General features: G+C 39.2%; 1 protein-coding gene across 4 annotated transcripts in view; it reads left to right on the top strand.

Moving 5' to 3' along the window:
• Positions 1-23,755, top strand: part of MARCHF6 (membrane associated ring-CH-type finger 6) — a 79,882-nt gene that overhangs the window by 19,167 nt on the left and 36,960 nt on the right. For 2 of the 4 annotated variants that reach the window (XM_027607019.1, XM_027607016.1), the window contains exons 1-10: positions 4,118-4,157; positions 5,535-5,631; positions 6,449-6,522; positions 9,564-9,707; positions 13,203-13,275; positions 17,486-17,654; positions 20,110-20,299; positions 21,929-21,990; positions 22,549-22,581; positions 23,661-23,712. In XM_027607019.1, coding sequence (XP_027462820.1) covers positions 4,133-4,157; positions 5,535-5,631; positions 6,449-6,522; positions 9,564-9,707; positions 13,203-13,275; positions 17,486-17,654; positions 20,110-20,299; positions 21,929-21,990; positions 22,549-22,581; positions 23,661-23,712 — 919 coding nt within the window. In that variant the 5' untranslated portion in view covers positions 4,118-4,132. Of the gene's footprint in view, positions 1-4,117; positions 4,158-5,534; positions 5,632-6,448; positions 6,523-9,563; positions 9,708-13,202; positions 13,276-17,485; positions 17,655-20,109; positions 20,300-21,928; positions 21,991-22,548; positions 22,582-23,660; positions 23,713-23,755 lie in introns of those variants that run through there. The other 2 variants (XM_027607017.1, XM_027607018.1) reach the window with 1 other exon arrangement.

Below are 23,755 nucleotides of genomic sequence, written 5' to 3'. Positions count from 1 at the left end.
CTGTAAACATTGGGGTGCAGGTGCCCCTTCCAATCACTGTGTTTGTATCCTTTGGATAAATACCTAGTAGTGCAGTTGCTGGGTCATAGGGTACCTGTATTTTTAACTTTTTGAGGAACAACTATACTGTTTTCCACAATGGCTGCACCAGTTTGCATTCCCACCAATAGTGTAAGAGGGTTCTCCGTTCTCCACATCCTTGCCAACATCTGTTGTTTCCTGAGTTGTTAATTTTTACCGTTCTGACTGGTGTGACGTGATATCTCACTGTGGTTTTGATTTGTATTTCTCTGATGCTGAGTGATGTTGAGCATTTTTTCATGTGTCTGTTGGTCATTTGTATGTGTTCCTTGGAGAAATGTCTGCTCATGTATTCTGCCCATTTCTTGACTAGATTTTTTGTTTTTTGGGTCTTGAGTTTGATAAATTCTTTATAGGTTTTGGATACTAGCCCTTCATCTAATAAGGCATTTGCAAATATCTTCTCCCATTTGGTAGGTTGTCTTTTAGTTTTGTCGACTGTTTCCTTTGCTGTGCAAAGGCTTTTTATCTTGATGAAGTCCCCATAGTTCATTTTTGCTTTTGTTTCCCTTGCCTTTTTTAGACGTGTCTAGTAAGAAGTTGCTGTGGCTGAGGTCAAAGAGGTTGCTGCCTTTACGTTCTTGTTCTCCTCTAGGATTTTGATGAATTCCTGTCTCACATTTGGGTCTTTCATCCATTTTGAGTTTATTTTTGTCTATGGTGTAAAAAAAAGAGGTCCAGTTTCATTCTTCTGCATGTGGCCGTCCAATTTTTCCAACACCATTTCTTAAAGAGACTTTTTTCCGTTGGGTATTTCCTTCTTTGTCGAAGATTAGTGGACCAGAGTTGAGGGTCCATTTCTGGGTTTTCTGTTCTCTTCCATTGATCTATGTGTCTCTTTTTGTGCTAATACCATACTCTCTTGAGGTACAGCTTTGTAATATAGCCTGAAGTCTGGAATGTGATGCCTCCAGCTTTTGTTTTCTTTTTCAGGATTGCTTTGGCTATTCAGGGTCTTTTGTGGTTCCATACAAATTTTAGTATCGTTTGTTCCAGCAAATGTTGATGGTATTTTGATAGGGATTGCTTTGAATGTGTAGATTGCTTTGGATGGCATAGACATTTTAACAGTATTTGTCCTTACAATCCATGAGTATGGAATGTTTCCCCATTTTAAAGATTTTATTTTTTGGGGCGCCTGGGTGGCTCAGTCATTAAGCGTCTGCCTCTGGCTCAGGTCATGATCCCAGGGTCCTGCGATCGAGCCCTGCATTGGGCTCCCTGCTTGGCGGGGAGCCTGCTTCTCCCTCTCCCACTTCCCCTGCTTGTGTTCCCTTTCTTGCTGTCTCTCTCTGTCGAATAAATAAATAAAAAAATTCTAAAAAAAAAAAAGATTTTATTTTTAGTAATTTCTGCACCCAGTGTGAGGCTCGAACTCACAGCCCTGAGACCCAAGAGTTGCATGCTTCCCCAGCTGAGCCAGCTAGGTGCCCCTATTATGTAAAATTTTAAAAATGAAATAGACTAATGCAATAACCTCCAATAACCAGCATCTAGATTCAACAGATAAAGCATATGGCTGATAATTCTTTCATCTCAACCCTTTCCCTCTCCCATCTCCACACTTCTCCTGGATCATTTTATAGCACATCCCATATACGAAATGTTTTCATCTGTAAATACTTACGTATTCTGAGAGATCACTTAAAAAACACGCACACACAACCACATTACCACCATCATACTACTTACCGGTTTTATCCTCCCACGTTTTTAAAATTATCATCAATATTATTGTTCTTCACACCATGAGTACTGAATTCTGTTTAGGATTTAATGCAGTTCCTTCTGTCTTACGATATAGCCTACTAGGGATATATGATCATATTACTGTTTTAAAGTCTTTAAAGTAAATCTTTTCTGTAGTTAAACTGGAAATCTGTCATATATACACACATATATATGTTTCATTTGTGTAATTTGTTTTTGGTTTAGGGGTTGCTTATTTTCCATTTTGCTATAATTTTGTTTTGGATTATGTAAAAACTTTCCATGGTTCTAAAACAAGGCAGTTGAGAAGTCTAATATTCCCTTCCCTTTCTTTTGTAGAATCAATGGAGGCTTGTGAAACTCCTTACAAAATAATGAAAATTTTGCCTATTTGTGTATTTTGAGAGAACCATAGTTATTCTCTGATTTTTTTCCAAAAGTTTCATGAGCAAAAAAAAAATAGTAGTTCTTAACTTTTTTGGCCTCAGGATCCCTTTACATTCTTAAAAAACATAGACTCATAAGAGCTTTCATTTGCCCTTAGAAAATGAAACAAAATTTGGAAGTATTAATTCACTTAACACACCTGTTATATATTAATATAATTTTTTTTCAAAGAAATAACTATATACTTCAAACCCAAAATATTGGTGAGAAGAGTGGATTTGTGTTATATTTGCAAATTTCTTAAATGTCTGATTTAAATGGGAGGCTGGTGGATTTTTTTCATCTTGGCTGCATTCAATCAGTTTTTTATGTAGCGTCTGGAAAACTCTACTGTATCCTGGCAAGACAATGAGGGTAAAAGGCAAAGTCTTAGTGTTACAGTGAAAATGGTTTCAACCTTACAGAGGTGGATGAGTCCAGTATGAGTCCAGTATTCTGTACTCTGTTAAGCAGAGCCCTGGAGTTGGTTTAGATTTGTTGTGCTTGCTTAGTTTTGTGTTTGTTGGTTTGTCTTTGAACGTGGTCTTCTGAAGATCAGTGTCTTGTGCACATGCTCCCCCCACCGCCGCACTGTGCCTTCTGCAGCCCCCCCCCCCCCCCCCCCCCGCAATCTGGCCAATGCATGGTCCTCCCCATAGCTCCCTTGTGCCACCTGGGGCTGGGCCACCCACGTGGGGCTGGGCCCCATCACAGGACAAGCCCACTGCCATCAACCGTTCACACTCATGTGGATATCCCCCATTGTCCCTGCATCTTGTTGGCAGCAGTGTGCCAGCAAGGGCGGTCCTTGCCCAGTCAGTCACCTTGTTTCTGGAGGGCAACATGGCGACCCTCATTTGTGTGAGTGCGCCGATGTCTCTGCTGCTTTCCTCTACACCGTGTCCTGATGCAGGATACTCCTTGCCACGCTTTCGCTGCTGTGCCCTACTTCTGCAGCTGCCTGAGAGCTGGCTGTGGAGACAGGACAGTGTGGGACTGCTTCACCCTTTGCACCGGCTCACCCACATTTGCACCCAAACCATCCTACCTGGTTAATCCCTCCGTAGCACATGTCTGTCTTTAAAGTTAATCCACAGGCATCTTAGCCCTTGTGGCTGGTGTGGTCACGTTCCAGATGGCTTTAAGTGCTTGTGCCACTCCTACCTGGATAACTGTGGTAATTGTGGAACTAATTGATGCCCACAGGCACCAGCAGCTCTGGTGATTCCAGATAACCTAATCAGTTGCATGTCCCATGGACCTGTCAGCTATTTTAGGTAGAAGTCATAGTGCCTGCGGTGGCACCCTGACCAGGAATCCAGGCTCGGTACCACAAAGGGAGCTTGATGATCATCTTCGACAACCAAGCAAGGCAGCAGATGTGCAGATTACCTACTTGAGATCTGGGAGAGCAGTGATGAAAAATAACACTGGACTCTTTTGAGAGCTTATATTTCAGTGAGTCCATTTTGAATCCTTTAAGGAGGATCCATTGCAGGGCAAGTCCGGTTGCTGGCCACTGTGGTAATCTCAGCTCCAGTGCAGGTATTGAATTCAGTGCAGTTAAAATGCTAGCTTGATGTTGGATCGCCCATGTGGGCAGCAGCAGGTCCACCACGGGGGGATGGTCCTTCCAGGTCTTCCCCACCCCCTTGGGTGAGCTCCGGGCTCTTAGCCCAGTTTCCCTAGGCTGAAGTTTACATTTGGAGAAAGTTAGAGTGCTCAAAGCAGACTCAAGCTGCCAGGATACTGCCCTGGGAATCATAGAATTCTAGTGTAGTTCTGTTTTGTTTGTGTCAGAACTTTGCAGAAGCTGGTTAGGCAGGATTGTTGGGATGTTCATACTGCGTTGCCAGAGCCCAAAGTCTTAGACTGACTGGTGCAAGACGGACCAGAGAGAAAGCTTTTGCCAAAGATGTTTTCATTAATCAAGGATGAAGGTGAACGTGGGAGGTTTGAAGAGGCTTGGATCCCATGTAGTTCTGAGCGTAAATGATTCCAACAGCCAGCATTGTTCTCATGACCCTCAGGTTGCTCCCAGGAAACCAAAGTCCTTCGGGTGGTGGTAGTGGGGCGGGGGGGTGGTGTGGTTCTAAAGGTAACTGAAAGACACAGCCCTGGAGCATGTGCTTTATTTGACTCAACCTGGACAGCCCCTCCTGGCTCTCATGTAGGTGGAACTGGCACAGCAAAAGCTCTTCTGTGGGTGGTGGTGTATGGCCTTTCTATGTCGGCAGTGATTTGCCTGGCTTATTGATAACTACGGGGATTAGTGCGCTAACCAGTTAGCCAGCCTGAGTACTCATTATCCCTCAACTTTGGTAAGTGGTGCTCAGCTCAGATTGAGCGACACAGTGCTTTTTAACGTTGGGGGCCAAGTTCCACATTGCTCAGTGTGTGTGCACCCTAGTCCCAATGGGTGTTGGGGACTGGTTACATCCATTAATGATGGGCTTGGATTGCAGTTATTCCCCATGAATGAGGAACTCTGTTGAGATCAAAAGTTTTCCTTAAGTCCCTGTCTCTAGTACACACTGCTTGTCGCCCTTCAGATTGCCCACTTGGGGTGGGCACTTCGCCTTGCAGATCACAGAGAAGAGGTCTAAATAAAAGTTGCGACCAGGTTTCATAGGTTGTTCTTCAGAGGGAGCATTATGGAGCCTGTGAGTGGGATGGTTCTTGGCATTTGAGGTTCTTCCTCAATGTATTGGGCCACCCCAGGCAAGAAGGTGGACAGATGTGCTCAGAACCATGTGGGGAGGAGTAAAGGGTGAGCTATTGCCTCTGGCCTCCGACCAGGTCGTGCTGGGCTCTGGTAGTTTCTGCTTAAGGTGACCTCTGTCTCACCTCTCTCTGTCCTGGCACCTTTGTGGTTTTGGGGTGCCCCCTCACCCTATTTGTGTGTATCTCTGTGTCTGTGGTGGAGTGAGGTAAAGCTAAAGGGGTGTCTCCTATGCTGCCCACTGCTATTAAGTCCTTGGATGTGTTTTTGTGGAGTTTAAACTGTTAGGACTGAACTTAGGACTTTAAACCGTAAACTCTTAGGATACCATTGGTGACCTGATTTTGTGTATTTCTATTTAGCATCAGTTATGGAAGAGTGCAGTTTAATGAGTACAGTTCTCATTGAAAGGAACAACTGGCCTTTTTATATATTAGGAAATTTTTTGGTTTTGGAATATACTTTATTATTATCATAATAACACTTCTCTGCTGCTGATGGATTCTTGCTTTAACACATTATTTTTGTTTGGGGGTTCTGTTTTTTTTTTTAAGTTATAATCAAAGATAACTCAGTTTGTCTTTTTCATTCACAGACATATGTAGAGTGTGTCGGTCTGAAGGAACACCTGAGAAACCTCTCTATCATCCTTGCGTCTGTACTGGCAGTATTAAGTTTATCCATCAAGAATGGTGAGTCATCCTGTTAGAAAATTTTATGTCTGAGCTTTAGTTTTGTCATTTGTAAAATAAGGGGGATTGTTTCAATGAACTTTCTCTGTAGTAGTTATTTTTTTTTTAATTTTGTTGTGAAAATTTGGAAATTACCCATATTCCTTATTACCATTCCTTGTCATTTTGGCATTATTGTTTTCTGATACATGTGATATCTGTTTGTTCATTTCTACCATGGAGAGCTTATTTTGTTCATTGGAAGTGTTAAGGTTTTCTGATTCTGCTTGGCATGATAATAGCTTACATTTATGTAATGCTTTGTGCCTTGTGCCTGGGTGCTCGGTTGCTTTTATACATCTTAACTCATTTAATCCTTAGAACCATGAGGTGGAGTATTTTTATTATTATGCAGATGAGGAAACAAGCATAGAAATGTTAAAGTAACTTGTTCTGGGTACACAGCCAACCACTTAGTGACAACCAGGATTGAGACCGAGCTACCCAGGGTAGCAGTATTATCAGACCAGTGTTAGAACTGATGTGATGCTTGGAGATTCTTTCATAGTTGAGGTTAGCCTTGAGGAGATTACAATTTAGTTAATTGAACTTTTTTAATAGTAGAAATACATATTGTTTTCATCTGTTATGGTTCTGTACTTTCAGAAGGCATTAAATTATAAAAAGTCAAAAAGAATATTGTAAATATGAAACCATCACAATTATAAAAGCTCCATGATATGTTACATTTTAATAAAACAGAACATTGGTTTTCAGTGAAACCTGAAAATTTCTTTGTTGTAAATACTGTACTTAATGAATGTGTTTGTGATTGCAGCTTAGTTCAGTGGCTGAAACACAGTCGAAAAGAATACTGTGAATTATGCAAGCACAGATTTGCTTTCACACCAAGTAAGTTCTTTAGAAGTTTGCATTGCATTTTTGGGTTATAACTGCACGCATAAAGGTTTTTAAGCAGTTTTAAAGCAATTGTTTTTAACTTTGTCATTGATAATAACAAACTGTAACATTTTGGAAATTATTTTTTAAAAGTACATGTCAGCTTTTAACACACAGATGCATGTTTATGTGAGAGTGATTTAATTTATAGAATATTTCTTCTTTCTTTTTTATTTATTTATTTATTTTTTTGGAGAGAGAGTGTGCACGCCACTAGTGGGGCGGGGAGGGGCAGAGGGAGAGGGAGAGAGAGAATCTTAAGCAGGTTCCATGCTCAGCACAAGCCCCATGCAGGGTTTGATCTCAGGACCCTGAGGTCATGACCTAAGCCTAAATTAAGAGTTGGATGCTTAACGGGCTGAGCCACCCAGGGTGCCCCTCTTTTTAAATTTTTTATTATGGACAAGTTCAAATGTATAAAAAAGGTGTAATGAAACCCCCATGTTCATATTTCTTAGTTTGACTCATTTTTAGCTCATGGCCTTTACATGGTATTCCTTACCTGTGTTCTTGTTCCCCACCTCTCTATCCTTTTTTAAAGCAAATCCCATCATTTATAATTTCATCTGTACATATTTTAATATGTATCTCTAAACAATAAGGATTCTTTTTCAAAAACAGTGACTCTGATACCATTCACCCAGAAAAATTAATAACGATGTCTTGATTTTTATCAAATACGTCCTCACTGTTCAAACGGGATATCTTTTGAGTTAAAATTGTGTAGATTGGAATAATAATAATAAAGAGAAGATTCAGGAGTCGCATGTTCTACTGACTGAGCCAGGCAGGGCCCCCACTAATTCACTTTTTAAAAATGAGACTTTCTAAGCTTAATATTTTTGTTAAGCCTATGGCACATATTTTGCAGGTCTTTAAAATTCCAGTTATATTTTATAATTCCTGTGCCTACTGATTGATCCTTAATGTTATTCATCTTAAATAAGTAGAGGACTATACTGGCAGCTTGTCAAGAATTTGAAGTATACTTTTCATTCTGGGATTGTAGTACATTGCCCTCCTTCCAGAGGTTTTTTTTTTTTTTTTTTTTTTTTAAATAGTATCTGCAACTTAAGGTTTATAGCAAACTAATTCTAAGTAATTGAATATTTTCATGAAGTTTCGTAGGAAATACTCGTGTGAGCTTTTTTATTTTGAGACCGATAAAAGCTTGTGTTGGTACATTTTAGTTTGCATTTGACATAGGCCATTCTCTTTATCTTATCAAAAACTTTATTTACTGGTTTAATGACTTTATCAAGTATCCTCTTAAAGTAAGTGGTCTTTGTGGGTATATTGCAAAAAATTGCTATTTGTTAATAGCTTATTTCTTAATGTTTGTAGCTGTGAATAGTTTTATAATAGTTCGTTCATTAATTTTATATCATTGATTTTAAAACTTTACACATCATAATTCCTTATTTTGGCCTCACTGGAGAAAGGTGTTTGTTCCTCCTGTATGTTCTTTCTGAGATACCTGTGGTAGAGCAGTGGTTTTCATTGGAACCATTTAAAAAGGAAATCTTTCTCAAACATGGCAAAACCTTTCTCTGAGTGTGTTGAACCACATCTTACAGAGAGATGGGAAGACCTGAATTTACTGGTTGGAATATTAATTATTGTTTTAAAATTGGGTGGGGAGGTGTGATTGGCCAACAAATGTCAGTAGGCTGTTTGCTTCTACATGAAATGACTTTGCTACAGATTGTACTTTCTGAGTGCTGTGTCTAAGGCTTGTATTTGGGAGGAGGACTGGGTCATTGTCTTCTTTTTTTTTATATTGAAGTATATAGTTGAGACACAATGTTATGTTAGTTTCAGGTGTGCAGCATGGTGATTCCACAGCTGTATGTTGTGTTGTGCTCACCACAAGTGTAGCTACCATCTTTCGCCATACAGCGCTATTGTATATATTCCCTCTGCTCTACCTTTCATCCCTATGACTTATTCCCCTGGACCCATTTTGCCCACCGCCCCTTTCTCTTTTGCAACTGCCAGTTTGTTCTCTGTATTTATATGCCTGTTACTGCTTTTTTGTTTGTTCATCTGTTTTGTTTCTTAGATTCCATATGTAAGGAAAACCATATGTTGTCTTCAACTTACTGACTTAATTTCCTTAGCACAGTACCCTCTAGATCCATCCATATTGTCATAAATAGCAGGGTCTTATTATTTTTCATGGCTGAGCAACATTCCATTGTGTGTATATAAGTATACATACACACAATTCTTTCTTTATCCATTCATCTACCAGTGCACGTGGATTGCTTCCATATCTTGGCTATTGTAAGTAATGCTACAGTAAACATAGGGGTGCATATATCTTTTCGAGTTAGTGTTTTTGTTTTCCTTGGGTAAATACCCAGAAGTGGAATTACTGGATTGTATGATACTATATATTTTTAATTTTTTGAGGAACCTCCATACTCCTTTCCACAGTGGCTGCACCAGTTTACATTCTCACACCTAACAGTGCACAAGCGTTCCTTTTTCTCTGCATCCTTGCCAACACATCATTTATCTTTTTGTTACTAGCCATTTGACAGGTATAAGGTGATATGGTGGTTTTTACTTAAGAGGGTTCTTTCTTGGTAACATGTCAACAGCTTCACCTTTTGCTCCTGTTCGCTGTATCTGATCTTTTATAATTTGGGAAGCCAGATAATTGCGTTGTTTAAATGCTGAAATATGTATAAGTTAGCTTTGCATGAAGTTCATGGCAGTGACTGAGGGATGTGAACTTCTCTTGAATCTTTATTCCTGCACAGAGGTCTTTTTTTGTTGGTTTCTACATTTCACATGTGATTTGCTCTCAAAGGACTTTTGGGTAAATGTATTATTTAACTGTTTGATTCACTTTTTTAATAGGAAAAGATAAGTGAAATACAAAGATTGAAATTGTTAAGCTAGCTCTACATGCCTATTTTATATTTTTGAATTAAGCTATTTTTGAATCTTTATGAAATTATATGTACTTTTTTTTTCTCTACTAGTTTATTCTCCAGATATGCCTTCACGGCTTCCCATCCAAGACATATTTGCCGGACTGGTTACAAGTATTGGCACTGCAATACGATACTGGTTTCATTATACACTTGTGGCCTTTGCATGGTTGGGAGTTGTTCCTCTTACAGCATGTGAGTATTCATTTCTCTGTGATTGGAGTTGTACAACTTATAAAGTTGTATAAGTATTCAATTTTGTAATATTGCATCATATTTTTGTTTGAATGATACTTATTTGATGTTACAATTTCATGTATTAGGAAAGCCTCACTTAGGAAACATTGTCCACCTAAATTAAGAACTGTTTTTAACAGATCATTTTCTTGAATGAATGTGGGAATGAGAAACAGCATACAGAGGCTAATAATGAAAGTTCATGAAAGAATTGAAGAAGCAAAATCAAATTAGAAGGATCTTGATTTTTATTCTTTGAAGTATATTAGAACTTTCCAGGGATTGCAAAAGTTAGATTATTTTGAGATTTTTTTTTTTCTCCTCCCTTTTAAAAGACAGCTCATATATCTGTAATAGTCCTGAATAATTGGGAGGCTTATCTTTCAAGATATAGGAGGTTTTCAGGGAGGTTGGTATACTAGCCCTTAGTTGATCCCTTTTGGGTTTTTGTTTTTAGAGACATGCAGAAGGGTAGATAGTATATGGTGCCAGAGTATGTAGCTATGATTCTTTGGAGTTAAATGCAAATGAGATTTTTAAATAAGTATAATTAATATCCTTGTGTTTCTTTAAAATAAAATAAATAAAATTGATATTTATGAAGATAAAAATCTTTGGGGATACATTGAATAGCAGAACAGGTATTATTGAAAAGTGAAGTAGTGAACTAGGAGATTGAGCAAGGGTCCTCTTGGATGTAACTCAAAGAGACAAGAAGTTGCAAGTATGAGGAGAAAAAAACCCAGGAGATGAAAGCTGCATCCACTTGTTTCAGTACCTGTCTAGTAAGTACTTTCACAAGGTGAAAGATTGCGGACATGAGGAAATGACAGGCATCTTTTCGATTGTGGTTTTTCTGTACAATGCAGTGGTACTTAGCGGTGAGAAAAGAGCTCATTATTGGGACATGGAATAACATGGATGAGTTTTACTTTGAGAGAAAGGAGCCAGGCACAAAAGAGTTTGGATTGTATGATTGCATTTATGTGAAGTTTTAAAGTAGGCCAAATTGATCTATGGTGATAGAGATGAGAATGGTGGTTATCTTTTTGCTGGAGATATTGACTAGGAAGGGGATTGAGCAGCCTTCCAGGGAGCTGGAAATGCTGAATATCTTGATCTAGGTGGCAGTTTCCTGGATATGTACATACATAAAAATTCACCCAGACGTATACTTAAGATTCATGTAAATTTTATCTTAATAAAAAGTAACAAAACTTAAAGGTAAATGCCAGAAGAATAGAAGTGGGATTATGAGTTTTTGTCCTGAGAGGTCAGAGTATGAAACAGCAAATATTTGGAAAGTCCAACAAAAGGAAGGACGGGGACGGAGGGCAGAGGGAGGGAAATAAGAGAGGAAAGGTTGCAACTTCTGTAATCATAAGAGTTTACACAGTTGTGTACAGAGGAATGTGGTTTACTATGAGAAATAAGTACAGAGCAGCCCGGGTTAATGCTAGAGGGATGTTAGCAAATGCTGACAGAACACAGGAACAGTGTTCATCAGCCAGATGTCATTCAAGATGAAAAGCTTTAAATGGAGCAAGGCATTATAGTTCATATTAGTAAAGGGCATAGTCATAAGAAAGCAAAACTTAAGAACTTTTTTTTTTTTAAAGATTTTATTTATTTGACAGAGACACAGCAAGAGAGGGAACACAAGCAGGGGGGAGTGGGAGAGGGAGAAGCAGGCTTCCCGCCGAGCAGGGAGCCCAATGCGGGGCTCGATCCCAGGATCCTGGGATCATGACCTGAGCCTAAGGCAGACGCTTAATGACTGAGCCACCCAGGTGCCCCAAAACTTAAGAACTTTTATGCACCAGAGTACAGGACTTTGGAATGTGTAAAGCGTTCACAGTCAAGTGGAAGACTAACACACCTCTCCAAAATCAGATCAAATAATCAAAAGTTAAGTAGGGACTTAAAAGATTTAAGTAATGTAGTTAACAAGCTGGATCTCTGTTCTGACTTGTTTACATATGCTCATATACATGCTCATAATTAAAATTTAAGTTCTATCACAAAATAAATAGTCTGTAACTTTTTTAAGTTAGTAGTGTACCCTGGTATTTTTCCATGTGAGAACATGTTGAGCTACTGTACCTTTCTTTTTTTTTTTTTGAGCTACCTTATTTTTTAAATGGATCAGAGCACTCTGTAGGAAGGAGGCCTTTAATTTATGAATCCATTTTCTTATTTACAGACATTTGGATTGTTGTCAGTTTTACTTTGTTACGAGCATACTTGCTTTGAATATTTTATACACATAGATAAGAAATTTCTATTACAGAAATTTTTTCCTACCTTTTCATTTTGATTTGGTTTTTGAAAACAGCCATTGAAGTCGCTGAGAATTTCTGATACGAGGCTATAGGGAATGCTTAAACTAATATACAGGTTTGGTTAGAAAGAAAATCTCAGCTGTTTCCTCTTGGGCCCTATTTCTGTTCTTACCTTTCTGACTAAGAGGATAAGGGGATGGCTGTGCATTCACCCATACTTTATTTTTTTTCCCTTCGTGGCCAGATTTAAGATTTTTTTTTTTGAGGACACTTGAATCTGTGTTTTTAAAAAATTGGTTGTTAGTTTGCTCTTCATATTATTGGAGCATATACTCTTCTGAAAAGTCTTCTTAATTTCAAATTCTATACCCCCAGAACTGAAATCCTTTATTTTCATGAGCAGACTCAATGAATTTTAGAATTCTTGGTTAAAAAAATTGTCCATATTGTAATTTAGAGATCTTTACTATATATTTCTTTCCTTTTCAAACATCTAAGCTCATTCGATACAAACAGGTCAGTCAGTCTATAGAGAATCTAAGCTTTTAACATTAGTGTGTGACATTTACTCTTCACTGTTTTTATGCTTAACCATGTTGGGGTTCTTTTTTTTTTTTTAAAGATTTATTATTTTAGAAAGAGAGTGAGTGGGAGGAGGGGCAGAGGGAGAGAATCTTCAAGTAGACTTCCCTCTGAGCATGGAACCCAACATGGGGCTTGTTCTCACGAGATCATGACCTGAGCCGAAACCAAGAGTTGGCCGCTTAACCGCTTAACTGATTGAGCCACCCAGGTGCCCCAGGGTTTTTTTCTTTTTTCTTTTTTCTTTTTTTTTTTTTAAAGATTTTATTTATTTATTTGAGAGAGAGAGAATGAGAGATAGAGAGCACAAGAGGGAAGAGGGTCAGAGGGAGAAGCAGGCTCCCCGCTGAGCAGGCAGCCCGATGCGGGACTCGATCCCGGGACTCCAGGATCATGACCTGAGCCGAAGGCAGTCGCTTAACCAACTGAGCCACCCAGGCGCCCACCCCAGGGTTTTTTTAATGTAGTATTTTAGGACAGCTCTGCAAAGACTAAATATTTCAGGGGCTTACACTTTACCTCCGTTTAATTGAGTACCTGAGTTCATGATGTGTGTGGTAACCGTGTGCCATCTTGTCCTTTTTGGTAGGCCGTATCTACAAGTGCTTGTTTACTGGCTCCGTGAGCTCACTACTGACACTGCCACTGGACATGCTGTCCACGTGAGTACTCGTGAAGCTGGGAAGCTGCACAGCAGAGCTAGTGCTCAGTTTTCCTGCATGCTTTTATTCTTGTTAAAATTTGAAAAGTCCTTTTGTTCGAAGGACAAAGAATAATTTAGGTCTCTTAGTCTGACAGTTATAGCTACAGTAGAAGTAGCTGGCATATGTACATGCTTGTTTTAAAACATACCCGTTTTAAAGGACTGTTTTGTAAGGGTGGGACAGTATGTTAAATAGGCTGCTGTGCAGTGTGAGATACGTGTTGTCATTTTCCTATGCTGAGAGTTCATTTAAACGTGGATTTTTTAACAACATAGTCATTTGAATACAAATTTAGTTTTCAAATGTTTCTTGTGATTACTAGAATATGGACTAAAAAGCTTGTTCGCTGTCATTGTTTTACTGTATCTTAATTTGACATTAAGCATTGTAGTTGTGTTTTCTTGGGAAAGATGTGTGTTTAACAAACTGAGGGTTCTAGAGGGGAGGGGGTGGGGGGATGGGTTAACCTGGTGATGGGTATTAAGGAGGGCACATTCTGGGTGGAGCACTGGGTGTTATGCACAAATAATGAATCATGGAACACTACATCAAAAACTAATGATGTAATGTATGGTGATTAACATAACAATAAAAAATTTAAAGAAAAAAAGAGTTTAAGTACACCTAAAAAAAAAAAAGATGTGTTTTTATTACTGAAGTCAGAATTAGGAATGCTGTAAATGATTAACTATATCAAGATCATTAAATATTAAGCCTTATTTGCTAAATCTTCTTTTGTACCCAGCTGACCTTAGGTTTCCGATTGCTATGTCAATAAAGACAGAGAACAATACAAAACAATCCAATGGAACGAAGTATTCAGAGTATATTACCATAAAAATAAACCACAAGGCAATAGAAGAGAGCAGGAGGGCATACTGTATTTCTGATAGAAAAGAAATTAAGGAGGAGTTCTTTTAAGTCTCTTGCATCTGCATCATTATTTTTAATCATGTTTCTAAATATTTGGAAACATTAGATGTGTCTGTGACTTGGTTTTTCTACTTGCTGGTAATACCTTTTTGGGATAGAACAGTCAGGTTATTTCATTTCTGTCTGTGTCTTTGGCATTGTAGGGAATAGTAGATAAAAAGTTTTCAGCTTGAACTTATTTACATTAGAATTATTTTTTGTTTTCATTAATAAAGAATAGCTTTGATAAAGTAATGTTTAGAAGTAGACAGGGGCCTTGAAATAGGGTGCTCCTAGTTGTGGCCGTGACAAAAAAGAGAAGCAGTGATTTAACACATTTGAAAGTTTGGAACTCTAGCGTAAGATGATAACCCTTTGTAGAAAAATACAGGCCTTTTGTGAAGTGATGCAGTAGAAACAAACAGGACAGTATTCCCATTTGTGGACATCAGGTTTTTATCTCAGCCATCCAGAACATGGTCTCAGTATAGAAGTGTAAGAAGTTAGTCTTAAATGGCTCAGCCGCTATTCATTATGTCTTTGTGTATATGACATCGTTCACCTCTGGCTTGCATTTAGGAATTGTATACACCGCAAAGATGCATATTGGAAGTAGTGAGGGAAGTCCGATAAAAGCAAGGGGTGACTGCTAAGAGTGATGGAAGTTTTATTTTAATATGTATAAGCTAATAAAAGAACCATTTCACATAGGGTATTCTTGTTCATTTAGTTTGGGCTAAAATTCTGTAAACCGTTGTAGTTAGTGCATGGTAGTGACGAGTCTGTATTTCAGTTGTTTAGAAAAGGTGACTTGAGTTCCGATCTATGCAGTTTAATGAAGCAGAGATATTTTATTTCTCTAATGGTTTCTGTTTTAAATGGCTAAATATGTTAACATTAACCAAAGCCTAAATTGGTAGGCTTTGGCTATATGAAAAACAGGTGTTTATGGAAGCCATGTCAGTGAAATGCCAAACAAGGTGTGGTATCCTACTTACCTACTACCTTTACTTCTTGTTGGTAGAACCATCGACCAACAGGTTGGCGGGTGTGATCACTTAGGCGATACAATAAGGTGTAGTTGGTTGTAACAGAAGGAACCCTAGCATTGGAATATAGTTTCTGTATCTGCAGGTTTTTTGGTGACTTTGGGCAAATCATTGGACCTTTCTGAGCCCGGTTTCTCCTCTGTAAAGTGAGGAAGAAAGTGAGGAAGATCATGCCTCAGGGCTTTGGGTGGGCTATTCAAAGATTAAATTCACATATATATGTAAAAACTATAATGTGAATTTTGAGTATTAGGTTAACGTATAGGAGAATTATCACTGAAGCTCAGAGCTGTTGCTTGTTTTACGTTGGCAGGCTCCCCCTTTCTAATGTGATTGGTTAGTGGGCCACCAGAATTGCCTTCGTGAGACTACTGATTGACACAGGAGGAACACCAGAGGCATAGCTGGGGATAGTCAAAAGAAATTGTAAACGTGGTTTGGTTTTGTAATCCCATGCTGCCTTTTACAGTTTGAAGAATTGAGCCAGTTTTCCTGAAAGCACTTTTAACTAAACTACTTTTTTTTTTTTAATGAGCTGTGTTTTCATTTTCTCTGTAGTATTACTTTCATTTCTGAAATTTTACCTTAAATTTCTTAATATTGTAGCAGCTGCTTATATCTGTAGCTCAGTTCTTGAGATCATCTGTAGGCGCAACGTATCAGTTAATTACTGCTTCAAAACATACTGTCCCCAAAACTTAACTGGCTTAAACAATAATTTTACTGGCTCATAATTCTAGGGGTCAGCCATTTGGGCTGGGCTCAGCTGATTAGTTCATATATTGGGCTTGCCTCAGTTACTCATGTGTTTCACTGGAGTTGGATGGTCTAAGATGGCTCCAGCTGTGTTCCTTGGTTCTCTTCCATGTGCCCTCTCATCTTGCAGAAAGCCATCAGGGCTTCTATACATGGTGGTCGCAGGGCAGCATTCTAAAAGGGTGAGAGTTGAAGTTCACCAGCTCACTCTCTTCTAGGCTCTAAACTCAGGCAGCCTCACCTTGGTCCAGGCAAGTCACAGAACCAGCCCAGATTCTAGGTATGAGGGAAAAGAACTCTACAAAGGGTTTGTCACTGTTGAAAATTGACATCAAACAATTGTTATTCTTATTGCTGATGACAAGTACGGAGTAGAGAAGTGGGTATTTTAGTCTGAAGTTATCAAAGTTTTAATAATCTGGAGGGTTCCTTAGCACGGGAGTGGTTAGGATTCCTCTTTTGATTAGGTTTTTGATTAGTGGGCCACCAGAATTGCCTTCATGAGACATTTCAGGTCATATCTGTGGGCCACATCAATTCATTAACTTTGGAGCCAGTAGGCTGAGGTCTCTCAAATGAACCCTTCCTCATACTTTCCATGGAGGAAAAAGTCATTCTGTTATGATAAAGGGTTTTCCTAAGGCCAGGATTCTTGAGTTCTCCTTGAATTATTCTGAAATCAGACATAGACTAGGGGAAGGACAGGCCCCTTGGGAGGAAAAGAACAAAGAAGTCTTTGGAGTTCCAGTACTGCACGTGTCATAACATCATCTGTCTGTCTGGATTTGTTGACGAACTAATAACATGCTTATATTTGCAGTTAGCATCAAAATTTAATCTGCTTTCTAAGTGATAGATATCTAAAGGGTATTATAGACTTCTTTTTCTTGCACACTGCATACTGATTATCTCTCAGCTTTCTTTCTTTACATTGCCATTAGGCCTCTCTGGAGGTTCTTCTCTTCTGATTTGTTGATTATCTTCATTTGTGTGGGTACCAGCTAACCAAGTTTATTAAACTTGTATGTAAAATAAGGATAAGGAACTTCTTAGTGTGGGTTGGACAGTCATTCAGCTTTCATAAATTACATACATACTTGGCCTTTGTCAGTGTTTGGTTGCTTTTGGTTTTTGCTTTTTGCCTGCCTGTTTTTAAACCATGTTCAGAGAACGGCTAGGTAGCTAATTTCTGTGTAGTTCTGATGTTATTTTTCATTTACTATAACATAAATACATATAATAGAAATATATAAACAAATGTATTTGGCCAGCTTATAAGATAGATAGAATTTCACCATTCTCAGAAATAATTCTGAGAAACTGATTTTTACGTAGAAAATTCTGACTTCTGGCTCTTCCGGAAATTTTAGTTTAAGATGAAATATTGTTACCTTTCATTTCTTAATTTTAAGCATTCTTTGGAGTAATTCTAAATAATTTTTTTTTAATAGGGACAATTTATTGGCGGATTGTTTGCAGGGTTGTTTTGTGGTAACATGCACACTGTGTGCATTCATCAGCCTTGTGTGGTTGCGAGAGCAGATAGTCCACGGGGGAGCACCGATTTGGCTGGAGCATGCTGCTCCACCCTTCAATGCAGCTGGGCACCACCAAAATGAGGTAACTCCCTCCACTCCTGAATCGATTCTGTTTGCATAGGAATGGGAATTATTGTCATTCTCTAAGATCTAAACCCTGAGTCCCCTGCCCCTCATTGCAAAGCAGGGCAGTGAAAAGGTTTGGGAGAAGATTAAGGGAAATGCAAAAAAAATCAGAAGAAGGCACTTCTACTTTGCTTATTAATTTTTGAGTGAGATTGGGAGCATTGTTGGGGGGTGTACTGAAATGCTCTTTCATTCCCTTTGCTTGGATTGACTGCTTAATGCTGGCCTGGAAGTGAGCATACAGACTCCCTGGTGATGATGCTGCCATGCTGCAGGATGCTGAAGAGGCTCCCTGCTCTCTTGGTTCATCAGTTTCTTCTTATGTAAAATGCCTTGTGTTTGCTGCTCCCGGTAGCAACATTACTAAAAGTAGAATCAGTGGAACACTGTTACACAATCTGGTACAGTTTCATTTTTTATGAGAGATGTGTGCTTAGGTTAGATGCAGGAGCATTTATTTGCTAGACGTGTTAAGAGATAGAGGATAAGATAAATGACGTTTAGTGTCTTGCTTGCTGAGAAATTAGGGGGCTGAAAATGTCAAAATATTAGCTATGTACTAAAACTATGCTTCATAAGATTTTATTATGAAAAATTGGCTCTAAGATACTCAAAATAATTAAGAACTTAATTTTTCATTTAAGGAACTTCTGCTGTGTCAGTGTGTAGTTCGATTTCAGTCAAACTCTGCCATACTTTTTTCTCTACAGAGTTGAGTGTAACTTCTCCTTAGCAAGTCACACATACAAGAAGTGAGACTAGAAAGAAAAGACACTTCTTACCTAGTATTAATACTTTTATCATTGTATCTCATATTTTGAAACATTTAATGCAGTTGCTCTTTTAGAATCTTCATTAACTACATACGGAACTCGGTGTTTTCCTACCAGGTGCCCCTTTAACTGTAACTGTCTTTGCATTTGGTAGGTAGCAGAACCCAGTTAAGAGCCGGAGGATGATGCATGGGGGAACTGACAAAGTCCATGTGGACAGGTTTACCTACTGAGCAGGAATTAGAAACTGTTTCCTCAAGTGTTTAACTGATAACAGAGAATTAAGTCACACATCTGTATGGGTATAAACAGATAGGTATATAAGTAAATATATGTTTGTCCCTGAGGCAGTCGGTAAAGTCAGGAGATGCCTTATAAAGAAGGATTATGGCCCTTTCCCAGAGCTCGTTGTGGGGTTTGAGTCTCATCGTGGGCTTCCCCCACCCTCCAGTATGGCACCTGTGCTGGAGTCTGAGTTCTGCTACCCCAGAGTTAAAGAATGGAGACTGAACGGTACCAAAGACACAAAGAAATAGAGAAGTCCAGAATGATCAAATAAGGTCACCACCAACTGAGATGATGGCTGAGGAGCCAGAGATCATCCTAAGAAAAGCTCCCCAGGTCCAGGTTCCACGAGAGCCTCCTGGGCTTCCACCAGATAGCCTTGATGAACTCTATGTCAAAGACCTTCAGATCATTCCATGAAGGAATTCTCCCGACCCTGCAGCCTCCAGGCAGAGGTTGCTGCTGGGCCCAGGGAAGTCCTTAGACCTTTATAGGAGCTTGCTGGACAGTAGCTGAGACCCAGTGTTCACGTAGAGGAGCAGACTGTGGAGATGCTGGTGCAGAAGTAATTCTAGGTTGTCTTGCCTCAGGAGCTCAGAGCTCAGGTACAGGGATGTCAGCCTGGGGTCGGGATCACTGGCTGAATCTTCGCTGCTCCCTTCTTGCTCAGCCTCCATGTGAAAAGCAACCAAAGTTCTCTTTGTTGCAAGATCCAACTGCAGTCATGGGAAATCTGAACCTTGGTTTTCTTCGAGTTTGTCCTTGTATCTGGACCTCTTGTTGGCCGAGGCAGCTCTGTTTCCTGAAACTGAGCTCCAGAAGGAGTTTCTCTGCCCTTTTGTTAAGATAGACAGCTTGCTCCTTGTTTTTACTCTGTTGAACGCCTCCTTTTTTTTTTTTTTTGCATTTTGTGACATGTTATAATATATTGTTTTTATGTATCCAAAGAGGTAATGGCTTTAACTTTCTGAATTCTTGATTCTTGCTCTGCTGGCATGAATAGAAACTTCTGTAACCCCACTAGTAACTGGCTTGGGATGTGCCTGAAGTGTTAAAGTTAGTCAGATTTGTTGACCCATTTTCTGTAATACTTTGTGAAATCCTAAATTATACTGAATGAATATATACACGGTGCAGTGAGTTTCTTTATATTCTTATATGCCGAGTAGATCCAAAATCAGATGCTTGAGAAAGGGTGACTTTGAGAGGTGGTTTTTTTTTTTTTTTTGGAGTTTTAATAGTTTGTGTTCGTTTGCTAGTTTTGTTTTTTTTTTTTTAACAGGAAGAGTGCGATTTGGAAAGAGCAGAACTGAGACAAGTGAGCTACATTTCTGGGCTCTTCTGTCATTTTAGGCTCCAGCGGGAGGAAATGGTGCTGAGAATGTTGCCCCTGAGCAGCCTGCGCACCCGCCAGCCGAGAACGCGGTGGTGGGCGAGAACCCCGAAGCCCAGGATGAGCAGGTGGAGGAGGAGGAGGAGGACAATGAGGAGGAGGACGACGCGGGCGGGGAGGACGCGGCCGACGCCCACAACGGAGCCCAGGGTAACGGCTGCTGGCCCCGCCTGCCCCCGCCTTTGGGGCCGTGAGGCCATTTCCAACTTCCCTAGAGGAGAAGGACTGGTGTTTTCAAAATTTTATGGGTTCGGAGTTCTGTTTCTAACCTGTTTTCACTTTATTTTGGCAGATTTATTTATGGATATACATATGTGTAAATACTTTTTTTTGTGAAGCAGGGCACATTTTGTGTTTTATTATTTATTTAATTTTTAAAAGTTTATTTGAGAGAAAGCAAGAGTGAGAGAGCAGGGGGAGCAGCAGAGGGAGAGGGAGAAGCAGACTCCTCGCCGAGCAGGGAGCCTGATGAGGGGCTCATCCCAGGACCCTGGGATCATGACCTGAGCCGAAGGCAGCCGCATAACCGACTGAGCCACCCAGGCGCCCCTCATTTTATGTTTTAAAATCCTACTCTACACAGGACTTTTATAGGATGGCTAGGAAGGAATGATTTGTAAATTGTACTAGACTCTGATTTTTTAAAAGGAATTTGATACACATTACTTTATTCCCTTCCATTTCTCTTGAGTCAGCACAACTTTTAATATCAAAGAGGAATTCTTGAAGGTGCATTGCAGGACAGATGCCATTAAGGAAACCATTGTCTCATTTTCTGGCAGTCTAACTCCAGAACCTAAAGAAGACCCAGGACCGTGCCCGCCAGTCAGCGGGCGGTAGCGCACCGTTCCCACTTCTCTCCTCCCCGCTCCCGAGTTTTCGTGTCCAGCACTGCACTGTCTCCAGGTCCACTGGACATTGCTGGTGTCCGAGTGACTCCTGGGTGCCAGGCACTCAAACAGGTCCCTGCCTTCATAGAGTTTCTGGTCTAGTGAAGAAGCAGGAGTACCCAAGCGTACAAATACCTTGTGACACATTGTGATAAATGTGCAGGTTGCTCTGAGGCTGCTGTTGGGAGAGTCTGTTTTTTCTCCGGATAGCTCAGAGTGAGTGATATTTGAGGTGAGACCTGAAGGATAACAAGCAAGTTGTGTGGTGGGAACAAGGGACCCTTGTAGGCAGCAGCAAGTGTATCTTCAGAGGCTCCAAGAAGGCAGCCTGCTGCTACCCTGGTGCGGCCATCCTTTCCTTCTCTTCATCTAACGCAATAGTTTCTTAGTGCGCAGCTTCTTTCTTCCACTCGTGCTCCACATACTCTTCGTAGTGCTCTCCTGCCTTTAAAATCTGGTAGTGGTTTTTCTGTTATACTAAAGAACAAAACAAAGTCCAGGTTTAACCGCCTCCCCAGTCCCCTTGTATGATCTGATCCCTGTCTGCCTTTCATACTGTATCTTCTACCACCCCCTCCCCACCCCCGGAGAATTCTTGTCCCCTGGCTTCCTCGTTTTTCTCACATTTGCCAGATTCACTCTCGATTCAGAGAGTTTAAGTTCCTGTCTTTCACATAATCCTATTTATGTCCTTTCTGGCACTTAACCACAATCTAGAATTACCTTATGTGTGTTATATTTATGTATATGTACTCTTATTACCTAACAAGCAAATAATGTGGTTTAGCTTCTCATCAGCAGCTTGCAAAACACCAAATTAAAAGCATATGTTTTATTATTTATGGTTCAGGTTCAATCAGTAATCTTTCAACTACAATTATATTTCCAGATGACATGAACTGGAATGCTTTAGAGTGGGACCGAGCTGCAGAAGAGCTTACGTGGGAAAGAGTAAGATTCTTTCTATCATGCGTTCTAGTGTTTTAACCTTAAACTATGTGTTAAAGTTGGGCATATGTAGATGCATACACCAATTTTGTAGCTACAGTCATTGGAAGCTGCAGTAGAACTTTAATTATTCTAGAGAAAATTGATGTGGTGTTTGTAGTGAAAATATTAAAAATATTATAATCTGTTGTTGACTATTTTTCTGTTTTCTGGGCTTTAATACAAACAAATTGTGGATTTCTGTAAAATGAAGTAAATTTAAATTGAAATATTCTGATACTGCAGTTGATGTATCACGAAATCTTGTCTGGCTCCTTATCTAATGTAAGAATTAAACCCATGATGGAACTGTTTTGACTTTATAATCGTATGATTTGGAATAAAAGGAGGCCCAAATATAAAACTCTAATAAACAAGTTTCTTACTCTCTGAAAATGGTAAGCTGTATTGGAAAGTAGTAGGTAAGGATTATGTTTAAATATAATTGAAAGTGAGCCTTTTTTCTAAATAGAATAAAAATCCTGTTGCATCTTGAATTTATGCATATCGTTATTATTTCAGATGCTGGGACTTGATGGATCGCTAGTTTTTCTAGTAAGTAAAGCTAATATTTTTTAATAATAGAGTTGTGACTTAATTATTTATCTTAATGATTCAGCGATTTCAAATTTATAGTATGGCTTTTTATACTAAAGGTCACCATGCCCTTTGATTTTTGATTACTTGATATGTTGAAGAAAGTCTATTTTGTGCATTGAAAATATTGGCAAAGAACAAAGGTAATAGTATTTAAAATGGTCGTTATTACGTACTTGATTTTTAGAAAAGAAAAGGAAATACAGAAGAACTTGGTCTTCTTTTAAACCTTGCAGTGTATTAATTAATGCTTTGCAGTGCTCATAGTGAGACCCAGTTTCATGTGTTAGGTATCCACTGTTTGCCAAACCTCACCTATCTACCTTATTAGTAAAGAGGGGAAGAATAATTCTTTAAAGAACCTGTTCTTTAGGGGAAGTGATGCTCTTTTCAGGGTCTATAGTTTAAAATCACTTTGGATTTTTAAGTGGCTTTGGGTATCAAGATGACTTTAGCTACTTGTCGAAGAACCCCTGCTGACTGAAACTAACATAAGGTAGCAATCATCTTGGTGATCACGCATAATAGGGGAAGGGGTGGATGAATGGCCAAGTGAGAATGAGTATTCTAAGACCTCTGCTAGGAAAATGAGGGTGCCATAGGCAGAAAAGGGACCAAGGAAGAGAAGTGATCTTGCAGAAGCCATGAGAACAAAATGGACCCTGGAAAGAAGCACTGTGTGATTTACATTGATGTGAAGTTCAGAATTAATGTGATTTTCAAATTTTCCTCCATTTGGAATTTTTCAGCATCATTTGATTTAAATGAAATCTGGCTATTATTTATGAGAATCTGTGTAGTTTGTAGTGGCTTACTAATTTCTGAAGAGGAAATGCTTACGGATTTTTTTTTCGGCATGTAACATTATGAACTTGAATTTTATTAGGCTTAGTTTTATGAGCTGTCTAATGAAAAATGAGAAGTTGCACGTAATGAAATCTCAACATTATGGAGTGAAAATTTCAGTCTAAGTGGAGTAGTCCAGTTAGACATGGAAGAAGAATTGAATATGTTTTATTAATGCTCTTTTCCTTTAGGAACATGTCTTCTGGGTGGTGTCTTTAAACACATTGTTCATTCTTGTTTTTGGTAAGTGGTGGTTATAATGCTGTTATTTATGATAGTATGATAG

This window comes from Zalophus californianus, chromosome 5, assembly GCF_009762305.2.
Source record: "Zalophus californianus isolate mZalCal1 chromosome 5, mZalCal1.pri.v2, whole genome shotgun sequence".
In the NCBI taxonomy this organism is placed as follows: Eukaryota; Metazoa; Chordata; class Mammalia; order Carnivora; family Otariidae; genus Zalophus; species Zalophus californianus.
Note: the sequence above shows the minus strand (reverse complement) of the source record. Positions and strands in the feature narration are given on the sequence as shown.